Source organism: Mytilus galloprovincialis, chromosome 3 (assembly GCF_965363235.1).
Source record: "Mytilus galloprovincialis chromosome 3, xbMytGall1.hap1.1, whole genome shotgun sequence".
NCBI lineage: Eukaryota > Metazoa > Mollusca > Bivalvia > Mytilida > Mytilidae > Mytilus > Mytilus galloprovincialis.
Window position 1 is genome coordinate 18,383,736 of NC_134840.1, and position 19,500 is coordinate 18,403,235.

At 31.0% G+C, this 19,500-nt stretch overlaps 1 protein-coding gene across 1 annotated transcript in view; it reads left to right on the forward strand.

Annotated features, from left to right (window-relative positions):
- Nucleotides 1-17,338, forward strand: part of LOC143066226 (uncharacterized) — a 53,131-nt gene extending 35,793 nt beyond the window's left edge. Inside the window, exon 14 of the mRNA XM_076239224.1 lies at nt 16,926-17,338. Coding sequence (XP_076095339.1) covers nt 16,926-17,089 — 164 coding nt within the window. The 3' untranslated portion in view covers nt 17,090-17,338. The remainder of the gene's footprint in view (nt 1-16,925) is intronic.
- The last annotated feature ends 2,162 nt before the right edge of the window (nt 17,339-19,500 follow it).

Below are 19,500 nucleotides of genomic sequence, written 5' to 3' on the forward strand. Positions count from 1 at the left end.
CACGTATCATGTTCATATGTAAGGAATTAAAATAAAAACATTAAAATATATATGCACACGCGGTTTAAAAATGCAAAACTTGTGAATCTGTTGAAAAAAATATAGTCAAATATATAACATGATGGTTTTCTATATTGTACTCGTATTCAAATGTAGACACGGAAAACTATGTACACAAAAATTATTTATTGTGTACATAATTTAAATCGATGTATTTCATATTTTCGGCATTGACTGTAAAAAGTGCTTAAGTCCTTTATGAGTAAAATACAGAATTAAAAATAACTCTACCTTTTTTTTATATTTCTTTATTTTAGAGGTAAGCTTCTGGCCAAGTGTCACTGATTCTGTCGCAAATCGTTTACTTCAATAACCAATCAATTGTATTCTGAAAGAAGTTGATTTGTTTTCTGTACGAATACATTAAAAATATTTCTCACTGAACGTTATGTTTGCAATCGATGTTCAAATACAAATCTACAGTATCTATATGAAGAAACTTAATAATATATATTTTTTTATTATTATTCTACACATGCATATTTGAAGGATCGAAATAATCAGTTCTACAAATGGGTGTTATTTTTAAAGACTTGAAACTTTACAATTATCAAGTGAATCCATGAAATTTTTATCGACGCACCAAACTTTCATCGTGCATAGCTCATTTTCCGATTTAACGATCTTCTTACTTGTTCATTACATTCTAAAATTAAAATCCTTCACAAATTGCAAAAACTTGTATTCTCCGGCTAGACTGCGCAAAAGATAAATCTTGCTTTGTTTGTGTATACACAATGTTTTGAAGGCCGATATCCAGTTTGGCTAAAAAAGAATTAATTTGCACCACAAGTTAATTACGCGAATTCTTTTTTTGCATAACTTTATCATAAAAACTGCAACATTCATTAGCGCCAATAAAACAATCATTTAATTGCGCAAATATTATAGACTTCTTTTCAAATGTTTCTTCTTAGTGCACTGAGGAGGTCCTTTTAGGTATTTTCATGTAGGTACAGAAATCGCAAACTGAAAGGGCCTCCTTAGTGCACTTAGACTGACAAAAAAAGTGCACTATGGACCTGATGTAAAGATAGAATTGACACAAAAAAACATAGCATACGGAAGGAGAAGTACATAATTTTGAATTTTAGTAATTATAAAGTTATTCAACAGTTGAAGTAGGTATTCTAATGTTACATGTACGTGTAAATAGGTTAATAGTTTCGAGATAAATATGACTCAATTAATAAAATTGAGAATGGAAATGGGGAATGTGTCAAGTTTCATTTATTGGCGCAATTCATATAATAAAAAAAAGAGATGAGCGCGATTCAAAACTTTACAATATGACAAGTTACACCTAACCGTTTTGACAAATCAGTAAATTCTTCGCCCGGGGATATACACCTGCCAGTAATCTACCTTCAGTAACTTTAAAATACCCAGCCGTGTCATTTCCGTATATTGTACATGTAGATAGCAAGTGTGATACATGTATATACACCAGAAATACCCATTCAAGTGATTTTTAATTTCAGAAGAACTCCATATCGGGTACATACACATAAAATTACAATAATATGAAAAAATGTATTAATAAGTTCAAATGTTGTTTTGGTAAATGCACCTAGGTATGTATTTGTAAACTTATGTTAATTCGTTATTTCATGTCTCTTTCTTTTTTTTTGCTTCAATTAATTTTTTGTATCTTATAGACTTATTCGTAAATCGAAAAAACTCACAAATCTGAATAGAATCATATGGCAATGAACATGTTGAATGATTTCTCTAACTCAAAACTAGTTATACATGTACATGTAGATGCCTCTGAAATTATATTTTTCTCGTTGGGTTGCTTGTTCATTAATTGACGTTTACGATATATTCTAATGTTCAGTATTTGTGAAAACCGCTCATTTATCAATTTTACAAGAAATATTATAATACTTGTAAGTCATGAACATTGAAGTTTAACTTTCTATCATTTTTTCGTATACGCACAAACATACAATAAAATGAAACACTTTAAATCGGTTTAAATTATGCAATGCATTTTGAAAATATAGTTTTGAAAAACCGGATATTTTTTATTCATACTTTTTCTATCCCTTTTCTTAAAAATTAGGACACGTGTCACTGGTTAATATAGAATACAATTAACGGTACCAATTTTCTTGCACTAGATGCGCATTTCGAAAATACATGTCTCTTCAGTGATGCTCGAGGCCAAAATATATGAAATCAAAAGCAAATTTAATATAAAAGACGAAGAGCTATAATCCAAAAGGTCCACAAGTATAGCCAAATTCGTGAAAGGAATACTAGTGAACCATAAATAATCCCAAACAACAAATTTGTGATTCAATTTGGTTTGTTACACTTGCTTATATTATCAATATTATGTATTGTTTTCGGCTGAGACGACTACATGTATAAAATTTATAGTAGCCTCAGTTTTCGGCAATATTGAAACAAATTGAATATCCTTTGAATTGCTTCTTAAGTTATTTTAATATATATACTGAGCCAAAAAAGTTTAGCAACAAAATTGTTTTTTATTACAAAATCATAAAATTTAAACACATAATTTTAATAACACAAAAATGGAATTATGATATGTCAGAAGCAACATAAATGTTTATCACTCACATTAATTAGGATTTTCTTTGTATGGAGCGCGGGAGGGTCAAAATGCTTAAATGAGTATAGTGTTTCTCAAAATCAATTTCTCAGCCATGCCCTTAGTGCACCAATGAAGGATTGACAGGAACACCGGAAACTTTCCTTAGTCAATGCAGTACTTTTTTAGCCGAAAAAAAACTTGTCACGTGTTGACGTAAAGCGAAGGAAGCGCTCCTCCCTTGACGATAGTTTTTTCTTGTCTACGAGATATCGACCTATCCTATGCAGTTGTAATTTGTCGATATCTGTTTGTTAGTCTCTGAACTGTTGCCTAGTGCACATTAAATCGAGCCATGATGTCAACAACCCTCATTCCGGCATCAACCGTTTCAAGACCTTTCTGACTGTCATTTTCGGGGTGGCCTGGTTGACGCCCCAAGCAAATTTTTCAACGGTGTTTGTGTTTTTCTTACCAATGGTGTGTTTCTGAACGTTAGTGAAAAAGAATTTTTTAATATCGTTTTGAAATTACAGGTACAGAAGGTAAAACATCATTGACACGTGCAAAGCTGAAATGGCGCGAAATCAATCAGCAGGAAAAAAGTACGACTGTTACAGGTAAAACTAAGGATTATATCAATGATGTTTAGATATTTTTTTCCAAAAACAACAAAAAAAAAATTATAAAAAAAAGTGTTGCTAAACCTTTTTGGCTCAGTATATATACGGAAAAACAAGGTGGATATTTAATCATCGGCTCTCGTGAAGTTTTCTTGTAGGTTAAAAGAAGGGGACAGTATACCTCTAAGTAATAAAACTTTAAGATTTGTATTCTTTAAATTGTATAACGTCTTAGTCTGGCTTTCTCTTCAATTTTTAGATTATATTCAGAATCACGTTTTTATGCCAGATCTTTTATCATTTGTTAAATCAAAGACATGTAGTAGATGTATTTTTTTAGACCAAAAAAACTATCATACGGTATTCCACATGTACGGTGAAATAAATTATTGACAAGCATACCACAACTTCTTATATTCATTCGTTATTTGATGAAGATCTTCAACAAGCCTTAAAGGGATAATTCGCGATTTTTCACTTTAAATAAATGATTTTGAAAATGAACTTATTGATAACTATACACTTTTAATTCTAAATAATTATGTGAATTATGAACAAGCATGTGCATACAATAATGCATGTATGTATACGCATGAGGTTCTCGCTACATTAAAGACCCGTAATTTAGGCCTTCCTCTTTTGTCTGCTCTATAGTCGGGTTTTTGTCTCTTTTACACATTCCTCATTTTCATTCTCAATTTTTGTAATATACGACGGTATATTGTTCCTGTATCAAATACCATGTACATGTACATATATGAGGCTATGAAAGTAAGTTTACAGAAATAAAGATGATAGTGGAATAAGCACTTTAAATTACAGAATAAAGAGATGAAAATATAAAGAATAGATTAAATGATTCATGATTGCTTAACGCCCAGTTACAAATATTACACTCTACCCCTCCATCTTTTTGTCAATCCTATTTAAAATGATTCTTATAGGGTCTGAGTTGGGGGGAGGGGGGGCTGTTTTTCTGTAAACATTTAATTTTCACCCCTTTTTTCTAATCTTTAAAAATTAAGTCTATTCTTTAAAAGTAATTTTTTACGCATTATTCTCTAATTTTTCCCCAGTTTTCTTTAATCTTTAAAAAAAAAGAGTAAAAATCATTCTTTTAAATGAATGAGAACGGTGATTTCCAAACAACAGCAAGGCTTTCATTTGTTACTCAACAATGACGTGTTGGTGTGTATTGTTCTGCATGATTTAAGTGCTAGTTCTATGAAGTAACAAGTTCAAGTTTTCATCAGTTCTTTCCAGTGATTTTGACTACACATAAGAAGATGCCAATGAGACAACTCTTCGAAGAGACCAAATGACACAGAAATTAACAACTATAGGTCACTGTACGGCATGCAACAATGAGCTAAAGCCAACCGCATAGTCAGATATAAACAGGGGCGGATTCAGGCTTTTTGAAAGAGGGGCTGTAGTTTTGTAACGAGGGGAGCGAGGCGAAATTTTTTTTTTGCCCCTTTTTAGGACTTAAAACATAAAATAAGTGAAATATGCACTTTTTAAACGGTTCCTGGCGTGGGGCATGCATATTTTGTAGTTGCTGGTAAGGTGTAAGGGTTGGACATTTTAGATGCTGCATCTCCCTATTAATTCACGAAGTCTAGTCTGATTAATCATTTAAAAAAAAAGTCCAAGCAAAAGGGGAGGTGTACGCCCTCTACGCCCCCTCTGGATCCGCCACTGAATTTAAAGCCCGAGTAGAAGTATCGGAAACCAGTTCATATTGACTGAATCCTATAGTCTGTTACCACGAAACCAAAAAAGGTTTACCAAGTTTGTTTTCACTTTTATCATATTTTTACAATGATAACTTTGATAATTTTCTTTAAATTTTAAGAAGAGAAAATTCTGTTACCAGATAAATGTTTAGCATTTTCTTTTATTAATCATTCAATAAAATTCAGGTCTCTTTTAGCGTTTTCTTTTATTGATCATTCAATGTTCATTATATTTTTAGACCACACATTTCTCTAATCTTTATTTTTTATGCCCATTATTCTCTAATCTTCATTTTTCAAGGGCATTATTCTCTAATCATTGAACCCCATCCAAACCCTCTTTTTTTTTATTATGTTGTACATGTACTGTTATACCACTGATCGAGACTAGGGTGAGGATAGGGAACCGCTAACAATTTTAACCTCGCCACATTATTTATGTATGCGCCTGTCCCAAGTCAGGAGCCTGCAATTCAGTAGTTGTCGTTTGTTTATGTTTTACATATTTATTTTTCATTCATTTTTTTTTTGTTATATAAATAAGGCGGTTCGTTTTCTCGTTTGAATTGTTTTACATTGTCATATCAGGGCCTTTTATAGCTGACCATGCGGTATGGGCATTACTCATTGTTGAAGGCCGTACGGTGATCTATATTTGTTAATGTCTCTGTCATTTTGGTCTCTTGTGGACTGTTGTCTAATTGGAAATCATACCACATCTTCTTTTTTATATTCCTGTCCTTTTAAAATGCCCATTATAGACATATAATAATACATTAGGCTTAACATTTCAATTTATAAATATCAAATAGCGAAAAATTTATTCAATAACGACAATGTTGCTGCAATAGATGCCAAAAACATCAACAATATTTTATTGAAAAGAAACGGCATTTTATTTCACTTGTTCTTAAATAAAAAGATGTTTCATTTCATTTGTTATATACGGACACTGTAAATTTTGAATGTAAATGAGTAAAAATTTGTTTATATTTATATATTGTGTCTTATACGCGTCTCATTTATCTTTTTAAAGATTGATGCACACAATGCAAATGTTTAAATGTTTTGTTTAGTTCTGTGATTCTCATTTTATGTTTGTATGTGGTTAGACTTTAAAAAATAATAATAATGATAAAATATTGAATCTAAAAATATTCAGAAACTATTAACTTTTCTTAAATTTATACTTGAGTCAGAAAATTAAAACCAGCAGTGTCAAACATGTTTAACACTCAGCGGGCATTCGATATCATTGACATACTATATAGCACTAATCGCCGCGAATATTGAATATTGAATATGTATACATGTACATATATTTTGGGCATCTTATCAGTAATCTCTCTATTGAAGATGTTGAAATATATGTATTATAATTATTCGCTTATTAGGCAAATTCATATTCTACAAAGATATTTTCAATCATTTTAGTTTTGATAAATACCATTACAAATAACTTATTTTGTCTAGTTTCCTGTGTGAGGATATTTGATTGATAAAATTCAATAAACAATTTAAGGTTGTCGGGTAAATGTGGATTACGGATTAAGATGTTAGATGTCAAACTTGAATTAACAAACTAAGGTGAATTTAACCCGAATATGTAGTTTCTCTTCAACAGTATTTTTATTCCAATTTCCTTATTTTCATTTAAACTAAATTAATTAGAAAGAAAGAAAGATTCGAAACTAAAGATAGTCACAATTAAAAATATGTATTTTGAAAAAAAGACAAAAACCGCCAGATCATATCTGATTTAAATCCAGGGTCCGTATATGCATCTTCTGACTTCAGACTCAGACTTCTCTTGAACTGAATCTTAATGTGCGTATTGTTATGCGTTTACTTTTCTACATTGGCTAGAGGTATAGGGGGAGGTTGAGATCATTAACATGTTTGCGCCTGTTCCAAGTCAGGAGTCTCTGGCCTTTGTTAGTCTTGTATTATTTTAATTTTGGTTTCTTGTGTACAATTTGGAAATTAGTATGGCGTTCATTATCACTGGACTATATATATATATATATAGTATATATTTGTTAAGGGGCCAACTGAAGGACGCCTCCGGGTGCGGGAATTTCTCGCTACATTGAAGACCTGTTGGTGACCTTCTGCTCAGTGTTGGTTTTTTTCTTTGGTCGGGTTGTTGTCTCTTTGACACATTCCTCATTTTCCATTCTCAATTTTACAATGGTACGTAAATTAAGATTTTATTCGAAAAGACGGATTTTTCTACATGTTCTACATGTACCAAAAAAATGTACAACTATTGAATATTGTAAATGTTTAATGATGATACATGTCCAGATCTAGATCGAACTGCTTTGCTTCGTCGAAAGTACGAATATAGAAAAATCACAGATTTATATTACAACTAGAAAGTCCTCGAACAGTTGAAGAAATCATCAGAATTTGTTTATTGTAAGTTATTCTGTACGTGTATAACTATAATGCGAACCCGAAGTTGTGAAATCGCAACTAAGCGTACTTTGGAAAAGCGACGGTTCTATGAAAACCTATTGTCAAGTTAAAGTTCTGTTTCGACATCATTGTAATATATGTCACTGAACGTTAAAATTCAATCCTTTATTTCGTCTTCGTCTTCGTCAAATAGTGCTGTTGGTTTCTTTTTATTATTATTACATACTAGTATACATGAATACACTACAAGTTATTCCTATGTAATCTCATTTAGATATTTAGTAGTTTAAACATATTTTATTGTTCTAAACAAATGGATTAGAAATTTAGTGCATGCAAAGTAAATTTTAAAGATGACAATGATTGCAGTATCTGTGTGAATCTACTTCTCAATCACGCTTCATAAAGATATTACAGAATATTCAAGATTTACAACTTTTCGTGAATATGATTGCCAATGGATTAAACCATGCAGCAGATTTCAAAATAACCATATTAATTTGTGTCTGAATTATAACAACTGAAACTAATTCTGCTGTAGTGCACCTTTAGAACTTGTATTTCAGATAATTTGACCACGTGACAAGAAATTATACAATAAACATTGGTCACGCACGATAGGTTCTGATGTAAGACACGCACCGTTACAATACCCAGTTTACACGCATCAGCGCACACAGGTTTCTCGAATGGGGCAGTTGATTGGAGGAAAGTTACCAAAAACCACGCCTACCTTTACCTATTATCCAATCAAACGCCTTTGACATAAACATAAATAATACATGAGTAATATTACAGAGATTTTGAAAAAAGTTGAGACTGTAAATTCTAACTTGAAATTATAAATTTATGCTCGTAATGCATTTTCGTAATTTACAATAAATGTTATACATACTTTCACCTATCTAGTGAGGAAAAAATAGAAATTAAAAAAAATTGCAATTTACAACTATTTCGAATTATAGTGCACAGCAAGGACGTATATTTGTTTTCCGTCCTTGTGCACAGTTTGTGATAAATGGGTGTCAAAATGTATTAAACAGAAACCCAAAGACCAGTTTCAAGAAGAATTCTTTGCTTTTATGCAGAATCGCATAAAACATAATGCTGTCATATTTTCAAAAAGAATTATCAATTAGAAAACTGCTTTTTACATTTCTAAATTCATATGTTACGCAGATATAGATGTGGTAGTTGCCGATTGAGTCCAGAAGGTTTCAGGATTTACACAGAGAAGACAGAATATGTCGTCTCTGTGACACAAACAACATTGATGATGAGTACCATTACATTATGAATTGTAGAACATATAAACTATAGAAAAAGAAGGAAATGTTTAAGGAACTACTGTTAGTCAAACCCTTATATCTTTAAAGCTGATCAACAGTTAAACTCATCAAATATTGTAATATTAGAAAAACTATGTAAAAGTTATAAATGTGAAAGTCAGTCCTCCAAGCTAATTTAATGTATCGTTTACACATGCATGTACTAATTTTACCTTATAGTTATGTGTATGTATGTTCTTGACAACTAATAATTGAAGTTTTATGAGAAATAAAGTATTCGTATTCCTTTAAACATGTAAACCATAAATTGCAGTACACGAAGACAGCCTACGGGTAAAGTACAAGTGAATATATCACAAAAAGATTATATTTAATCCTCATCCGTACGCGTCCTTGTAAATGCCGAAAACTCTGGATTTTCTTTGAAAATTACCTGAGAGGTTATAAAAGATCTAGAAAAGACCAAAAATGAATTGAAATAAAAGATTTTTGTGTAGACGAGTTACAACATTGCATAAGCATGATTAGGAAATTTGAACAAAAAAAGTTCGTGCTTATCTTTGTAGTGGCGAAAAACACGCATATCGAGTTACGTAGACGAAAAAGAATAATTACATTCATAATAATTATGATGTAAATTCACGAAATTAAAAGGTTATAATTAGAAAACAATCAAAAACACGATTCGTCATTCCCCATGTATAATTATAGATTAAAACAAAATTATAATTTTAATTCTGAAATTCAAAAGGCATGTTTCTGATACGTGACAGTTCAGCGAACACTATTACATGAAATGCACGATGATATTGACCGAAAACAAAGGTGAAAGATTCAAATTGTAAAATCATTCGCTGAACGGTAGAATTTCTATCAATCATTCAACGATATAAAAAGACTTTTGAGTGTAAAAGTATGATAGAAATACTTATAATTTATTGAAATGCCTGTTATATTGTTCCAGTCATTGGTTACTAGTGCATGATTGTCAGTCCATTTCGATATTTCAAATTCTGAAAAAAAAAGAAAAGAAAAAACTAATATTCCCATGGGAAAAAGATATCTTCCCATGAGAAGAAAATTGTCCCGCATTGTGTTCAACTCCCACAAAAGGGAATCTAACCAACTAAGAAATGCATAATCATCTGTAGATTGATTTTTATATATGAAACGATGTGTATTGATTTTACTTGGTTCAATGTTCAGTGGCAAGTATTTTATATATGCGCAGGTCCTGAGACAGATAATCAAATTATCAGATTGCGGGATGACGGACAGGAAGACTCCAAACGTAACAGTGTGAACTAGCTGTCAGAAACTTAAGTACTCTCAGATTCTTTCATCGTTGAAGACCCTCTAGCGACTATAAAGATGAACAGGAATACAAACGCTGATCATTGATAATTTGTATTTTTGTTAAGCTCTGACTTTGTGTTCGATTAGGTCCCGTGTATGTTTACCCCATATTCCTTTATTTTCTATAAAGGCGTCTTTCTTGACAGTAGGTTGACACGACTTAATCATGTTAATACTAGTTAAACCCTTAAATGTAAGACACCAGATGGAAATACTCAAAAAGGACAGCCAGTTTGGTTCTCTTTAATGTTAGAGTTCAAATCTTCATGAAAAACGACTATATGTTTTCTGTATTCAGCATAGAATAATATCTTCTAAACTATATTTTTTCGCACAATGTCTGGATATTGGTGGACATGCATTATTGCGAAACCAGACATTTACAAATGAAAATTAACACTTAGACTATAGACATTTAGTAGGGAAGTAAATGAACAAGAGACAAGTAATTCAGAAACATAAAATTGAGAATGGAAATAGGGAATGCATGGATCACGCAAAAATTAAGCAGGGGCGACATCGGAGTAATGGGAGTTTGCTTCTTGCAAGACATTCGCCGTGAAAACAATTTGATATGAAGACAAGCCTTTGTACTGTGACTTTGTTTTAAAATTTCAAACATGAGGCTGTTACGGCCCTGGTCAATGTTTTTAAGCAATACATAGTTTCCTTTCATTTTGTTGTTGGCTTTCTGAAATAAATGTTTACATATTATAGACTATCATGATCCTTTTTTTTCAATTTCAGTTAAACACTATGTCTGATTTGCTTTTTCAGAAACTTTAGCATGTTTAAATGTCTTTTTCTTTTTCTTCATCTTTTTGAAACTCTAGTTTTGTATTACCACTGACCAGTTCAGTAAAAAAACAGCTGCTTCATGTTTGTATAAATGTGTTTGTAACCTTTCTAACATGCTATTATTTTCCGTTATTTTTTATTCCGTGTCTATAGATAGTCTTGATCGGAGAGTCAAGATTTATTTTGTCTGTTGGTTGCTTGGCTAGCGTAAGCTAATCGATTTACCTCACATTTTGAAGTTGGATGGAGATTGTTTTTAAATAAATGCCATACCTTTGTACTTTGGTTTCCTGTCGGTTTTTTCTCAATTTTAAATTGGGAAGTTTTATCATTTGTTTTGCATGATTATTAATTTTGACTTGCAAATGAACAATTAATAAATCTAGTCCCATGTGTGCTAGCGAAATGTCTTTAGTGTAATCTCGGAGTGTAATTTTTATTTCAACTTTTACGTTTGCTTCAGCACAACCTAAAACACGAAAACTTTCATTTTCTTGTAAGAATGAGATTCGTTACTTCAAACAAAAATCGCTTTTATCTTTTATCTTTTTTTTTTTTTGCAGTAAAAGACCGGTTTCTTAAAAAAAACTTTCATACAATCGACTAAACGAAGTATAAGCTTCGGGAAGGTCAAGGATTATAACATATTGCAAAAATCGAAAATTTACGGTAATTAATGGTCGAATTGAAGCTTAATACCTACCAAAAAATCTCAATGACCGAAAAGACTTTCATTTTAGTCATCTCTGGTGTATTTATGATGGCTTGGTTTGAAGCGAGAACAGACGAACTATGCTTACTAGTGTTGCATAAAAAAACATGAGGATATGGTTTGTCCTTTATGAATCTATATTGCAAATTTGACTCATATAAGGATAATGTTTGTCTCATAGAAAAATCGGTAGTTTTAACCGATAATTTATTTTTTGATTTTTATTGGATATAGTAGTTATTTGGAAAAATACAAACCGTATAATTAATTATTAAAGTTTCGTATGCATCATAAACCAACCGGCTCCGGCAACTTTTGACTTGTTCTAATATCAATAGTAATGATTTTCAGCGGAGAAAAAGATAGATATTTTGGTCGTGGTTGAAAGAATTTTTCTAAATTCTGTTTGTTTAATCGGACAAAGTAGAGTCTTAATTTGATTTTTTTTTTGCCGAACTGGACTCTATATTGTGTATTGAATTGAAAGTTTGCAAACGTTCCGACCAATGAAATTCATTTTAATATGTAACGCGAACTTCAACGAGAGCACCTAGATGAAATATTTTATCTATACTACAATCTGTTTTAACTTAGAAATTTCCGCTCAAATATATAGGAAATAAAATTATATGAAAACAACAATGCAGAATGTTTCTTTTCCATTTTTTTTTAACAATGTTTATGTTCATTTCAATTTGGTAAGTAGACTTATATTTAATGCCCAAAACGTAAATATATGTTTTCTTTTAAAACATTAAAAAACGTGAGAGTATGCCGATAAATAGCCAGTCTAGGTCGTTAAAGTTAAATCAACTTACCCATCGTTATCGCAGACTAAAATTTATCTCATATATATATTTTCATTTATTACAAGTACGTCAGGGTGCATGACAGCACAATAATCTTTTTACAGAATCGTAAGAACAATAATTTTGTTTGATATTTGCTTCTCTTCCACAATTAACGCCCGATTTGGCCAGTGACCGGTATTACAATTTAACACAGTTTTAAAAGTTCAGTGGGCTGCTACTTCATTTATAATTTTGGGTATGACTTTCTGTTTATCATATTAACATACGTCAACATTGTCTTCATCAATTTTATTATTCAATTCATCAAAACCTTGTTTTTCATTACAAGCTTTTCCGTATATCAATATACGGCAAGAGAATGAATATTTGTTGCTTACCGGAAATATAAGATACATCGATTTAAATTATGTACACAATAAATAATTGCTGTGTAGTTTCCATGTCTACATTTGATTTACGAGTACAATATAGTAAACATAAAAAGAGAAAAGAGAAACGGTAAATATACAGGAATACATAAAGTTTCGTAAATAGTTGCAAAGGACCACATGTTACTTACATGCCATGAGGTTTCATAGCATTCAATAATTTTTGAAACGCACATATATATGTGCGATAAAGATCTAGTGCATTTGAGCAAATTAAATTTATGTTATCCATCTAACTATTTTATTTTCCACAGATTCCCTTGTTTGACATTTTTAAACCACGCGTGCATATATATTTTAATGTTTATATTTAAATGCCTTATATATGAAAATGTCACGTGTATTATACGTTCGTTTAATTAAATTGTGGAGCATGTGACTTAATAAGACTACGCATTTAAAGTTTGAAACAAAAAACGATAGATACATCGAGGTCGTTTTGCTTGGGTGATTTACCTGTAAAAAGCTCGGGTCTCATCCATGTTTAAAACGAATTAATGGATGTTTGAAATAGTTTAACGGGGGCGTGGCCTATTAGTTTAACGCAACTAACCAGCAACTTGATTTCAATTGATTCACCGCAGAGAAATCTATTTGACTGGCGTTAAAATGAATTGATATGAATTGATATGAATTAAATATAATTTTTAATTTTTGTCAATCTTTATCAATAAACGATCAATCTCATTTAAATAGCGTTAACACGTTTTTGTCCGTTCAAGTTAAATTCGGGTTACTAGTGTTGGTGATTTCTTTTTTCAGAACCTCAATGTAAAATTTACGTCAAACAATAATAATATTATTATCAGCTTTATCGGCCGGGACAAAAACAAATTTCTTGGCTAGTTCTTTTAGTTTATGTTTGATACGAGAAATAGGTTTTTTGTGGTTATTGTTAATAGTAAAATGTTCTTTAAAATGTTGAATACGTATATCAACTATCTTCATTACTGAATTAAAAAAAGAGTCCAAAGATTTTTTGTCAGCTTTTTCCCGTTTTATCCATTTCATACAGTAAGTATGGAGTGAGTCGTGGATGATATTACGACACTCATTCCAATTAATAATTGACGGGGGACGATATTTAGGTCCTTTACTGAGGAATGATTTTAACTCTCGGTCTTGAACGATGTTAAGATCTCCTGTTATAACATGGGAAATGGATCCATAAATATATTCGGAGGTACTACAATTACATGAAGTAGGTGTATTTTCACTGATATTAACATCTTTACACAGTTGACTATAATTAAAATATCCAGGAATTTGTTCTTTAATAGAATGGTCGTTAAATATACCGGCAATATTTACAAAATCAAAACCTTTTTGACATACTTTATTTTAATAAAATGTTTTTTATGATCTTCAGGGCGATCAATTTTGAATTTATTTCCATCTTAATCATCAATTTCTTTTCTGATGAAACCTTTAAGATTTTTTTCTCAGTACCGTTTTGTTTTTATAAAGGGAAGTAACACCACTTCTGACCGTGTATGAAATAGGCCCCGCCTCCCTTTTACCTAATATGGAATATAAAGGGACATATATATAACACCACTACTAACCGAGTATGAAATAAGCCCCGCCTCCCTACTAACCTAATATCAAATACTAGCATACACGGTCTCCACGAGGACGCTTTTAACCAATAATATTCCTAGAAATATATAGGAGGTAAGATAAGTACATATATTTATAAGTCAAGCTACAGCTTTTCGATTTTTTAAATCATTTTCATTTAGTTGTTGAACATGTATTGGACAATTGTATTTATCACAATGACTTTAATTGCTACATCTAATGAATTCGATTTGACAACTTGTTTGAAAAACATGGTGTGTATTGTTTAAATGCATATCCTTTCCATTGCAAATACGGAATACAAATATTTTCAAGCATGTAAATTCCATTGCAATGTTAAAATCAAATTCAAAGCGCTTGCTTATTAAGTCTGTAGTGCTTGTGTATGACATTGTCATCACAAGATTGTTTATTTGGATTTTGTCAGTCAAATGTTTTGGAAGTAACCTTATCTTCCAAACTTACCAGTCGAACTGGAACCAAACTTGGCCTTATATTGTGTATGTGAAAATAATATTACAATATGTCCTTAGATGGTAAATCAAATATATTAGTTACATTAAATTGAACGTAGCAAATAAACAACTTTGAGTATAGAGTATAGAGAAATTAAATTGGAATTTGGATAACGTATTTCGGATTCTCTCTCTATGTCAAAACGTCTGCTTCTGCTCATATTTTTTTATTTGGAACCTACAATTGTCATTAAGAGGGTATCAATAATTATTTATCGATTAAATTAAGTTTTAGATCTTTTCTAAATGTAAAGGAAATAATTTGCAAAACTGGTCATTTTGGTTTTTTAAAGGTCAAATTCATCACAAGAAACACAATTGTTTGAATTTGGTCATTACTTGGAGACCTGAAAGAGAATCTTTCTCGACAGTTGTGGTCTTAACCAGTTATTTCAAATCTGAAAGTATTAGGGACGACATCAAAAGATCAATGTAGGATAAAAAACTTAAATCAAATAGTTTGGGGTGGAGGGGAAGAAATAATTCATGGGGGATGGAATATATCGTGATTTTACAACGGGTTGGCCCTTTATGACAAATATTTTACCCTGAGCGATAGCGAGGGGTAAAATATCGGCATAAAAGGACAACCCGTGGTAAAATAACGATATTTTCAAGCCCCCATTAATTATTTCGATTCGAATAGGAAAAATACGGCTATTGTTTTGGATCGAAGCGCTCTAGATGGAGGCAAATAGTTGCCGTTCTCATAAATAAACGCACTATTAAATTGGCGTAAAGAACGGAGCAAACTGAATTAGTGACATGCTTAAAGTTTTGACAATAACGTATTTAGATAGTTTTTGGTGAATTTAAATTATAATTTACTTATAATGTCTTATATGTTTAAAACAATTCGGCTTATACCACGTTTAGCATCGTTTGTTTCCTTGTGATGATTTTTGTTTTGGCAAGCGTGTAGTTTCCCGTGAAATGCTCATATTCTTACGTCATCGTTCTATGACGTCGGGTATTTTATTCATAAAAAAGCATATGACGTGGGAGTACGATTGGAACAGCCTTGACAATATATTCATATTTTACCACGGGTGTATACTCAAAGCGTTTGAAGGACGTCATGTTAGAATACAAGTTTTGTTTTCCAAAATCGATTTTACATATATCAATATTGGTCAATCAATTTTTCTCAAATCAAGTAAAGAGGAGGGGTTAGTGAAAAAACTATGTGAATTAAGTTTCTATCCTACATTGAACTTTTGATGTCGTCCCTTAATGGAGAGCTATAATCTTAATCTAGGTTCAGCTATAACAATCTTTCCTACGGTATCGTAGACTTATATCTAAGTCTGAAATAAAGTTATTAATTGTGTAGTCTGTAAAGTGAAATATCCCGGTATACTATTTCTGTTCAACTGAAAATGTTTTTAAATTCAATTTTATATTAACTTTAACATTGCTGGGTTTTGTTTTTTCTTTCTTTTTCTTTTTCTTTTTTTTTTTTTTTTTTTTTGTTATTTTCTGGAATTAATTATCTAGCATTTATCTAAAACAAAAATCGAATAATGAAAAAAAGATTAAAAAACTTTATTATATTTGCTTTATAGATCTAGTTTGTCTTTGAAATAAAAGTTCTATTCGAATTAAATAACCGCATAAAACTTGGAATTATAAATAATTAGTTTTGTTATCAAACGCACGTTTTGTTTTAAAGACTCATCAGTGACACTCGATTTATAATAAAACAGACCAGATAAAGAAAAAAAATAATGCAAAGAATATGTAACCGAACTCATCAGAAATACAAGGATCAACATTGTGTACATCGGGTACTTCGTTGACGGCCAAAACCAAAATAATGAAATGGAAAACAAAGTACCACATGAAAGAGCTTTGCGAATAATTTTATTTTTCTAAATCCCCAAGGTTTTTACAAGCAGCAAACTCAGAAAAGCTTAAGTTGGATGGAAAGTAGAAAGACCCCATAGCATTAAATACAAACAAATATTAAATCTATACGAACAACGAATTTAAGTTGTTTATATGTTATTTATTCGTGTCTACTTTCAGCCGGAACTTGTGGTAATATACTTGGTAATGACTGCCTAACCATAAATATAACCAACATATGCAGAAACACATTTGGACAGAAGTACTGTGCTAAACATTGTAACCAATGCACAGAATCTGTTGGTCTTCTGCCAGATCTTGGTTCCTTGTTTGGACGTAAATAACAATTTGAAAAGAAGCAAATGGATATGCGTACTTCGCAGATGATTTATAGAACATACATATAATTATTTCCAAAACCTTGATACTTTTATACGAAAGAAATATTAAGAATGCTTAAAGTCGGTTGTAGTGTCTTAAAATAAACTTTAATATTTTTGTTTTTATATTGGTTCACTAATGTGTATATGTGTTATTGTTATGTAATTTTGAATTGTGAAATAAAATAATTTAGAATCATGTATCAAAATAAACCGAAGCAATTAATCTGCAGTAAGCATATGATACTCCAAATAAATTCTGTGTAATTAGTTTCCCTTACTAGATTGTCCGTTTTGTCCTTTCCTTTATATTTGTTCCTGTTTTAGAAATAATTAGGGAACACGCTGCATCACTCTTCGTTTTTGTTTAGTGACATAATGTATGTATAACTTATAATTGCGATGCAAAGAAGATATATATTTGTTTTGAGATTTTGAAGAGAAATTTAAAAACAAACTCAATCATTTCACCACAGCACTTGTGTTATCAATTTCAAATATATGAAAAAAACATAAACAAGAAATGGCCTTATTTTGCTTAAAGAGACTGTTATACAGTAAACATCGGGAGTTGAACTGCATTTGTTTAATTCATGGGAGTCGATATTTAATTCTAAGTTAATACTTTCAAAATAGTTTTCTTCAATTATGAGAGATTTTTATAACTGTTTAAGATAGAAAACATATGCCCAATCGTGAAGATGTCATGGAAACCTGAACAGAAATGAATGAAATAGCAAAATTACGAACTCAAAGTAAAGTTTTAAACAAAAAAGCCTCCTAACAAGTGTCATAATCAAAAGCTCACACAAGTCAAACTAATGAAGAACAACTGTCATATTCCTGTCTAGCTTGGTACAGGAAATTCTGTATTTTGAATATGTGGAATTAAACCTAGTTTTAAACCTAGCAAAACCTCCAAATTGTAATAAAGTTGCATATAATTCCATTATATTGACAGCAATCGGTGAACACAGACGGACACATGAAAATATAAAATTTGAGTATAGACGAATACATGTCGATTCGGAATTCCAAAAAAAAATGATACTCATTCTTAAGAGATAGCTTATACTGGCCAATAGAATATATCTTCATTAGTAACAATATTAGTCGTAGACTTTGCAATGCAAATTTTTTTTCAGTGATCACGCCGACGTGGCAATTCCTAAGAACAAAGCAACCCCAAATATACCGGGAGTATCGGAAAATTATCAACCTTGTAATTAAAAAGGAACTTTGAAAATACATTTAAATCATTCTTAAATTTTTTGAAGATAACATGAATAAATTTAAAAGAAAGTGAAAGACATTAAGTTTTAAAAAACGAAACAAAATAAACGGGAATTACAATAATATGTTCAAAGAAACTTAGATAAACTCAATACGAAGTTTTAAAGGGGAACACAAGTTACAAATCTCAACATCTTCTGAAAAGTTCGAACAAGAACTTTTCCCTTCATGTTCAGTCTTTCAGTCATTTTTTCACTACGGTTAATTAAACATTCCTTAATTAACCGTAGTGAATTTAGTAATATTCAGTAGCTTTCCATGCAATCCAGTATGATGACGATGTGAACCGGTTAAAACTACTGAAAAGTTTTAACAGGGAATCGCTTTACTGTCGTTATAATGGTACTGTGTGTAAATTATAAAATTACTTAACTCCGAGGAAAATTCAAAACGGTGAGTTCGAAATCAAATGGCAAAATCAAAAGGCTAGACAAATTAAACGAATGGACAACTGTCATATTCCGGACTCGTTAAAAGCATTTTCTTGTGTAGTAAATGGTGGATTAAACCTTGTTATATAGCTAGCTAAATCTATAAAAACAGACAAATAAAAGGGGAACACGTTAACGGGTGAACTGTTATATATTTTGATATTTTTCCAACAAAAATTTGACGAATAGTATGCGAACATTGAAAAGGGCATAGCATGTCAATAGATTTCATAGGTACATACGAAAACTATAATTTCCACATATTGTTAAACACATCGAAACCTTTACAACCCATTCGACTATATAACAAACAATACAGAGTGTTTTATATGACAAGCAAGAACCGGTTCCAACCCATGTGTATTGTAGTCGGAAAAATTGAATTCATTATTAGCTATTGTTTGTTTTGTACAAACAATTTTTACAATATACAACCATCAAAAGTTAAAAAAAATATATATTCAAATGTACTTTATTATGTGTCTTAAAAGTAGAGTGTGTAAGATTGTTTTATTTCTTATTTATTTTTAAATCGTCATCCTTCTTTCCAACAAGAGCAGAAATTAATCATGGTTTAAAACAAACGGTTCAGGCTATATCGTTGGATTATTAATTACATTGACCCAAATAGTAACATGTTGATGCAAAAGA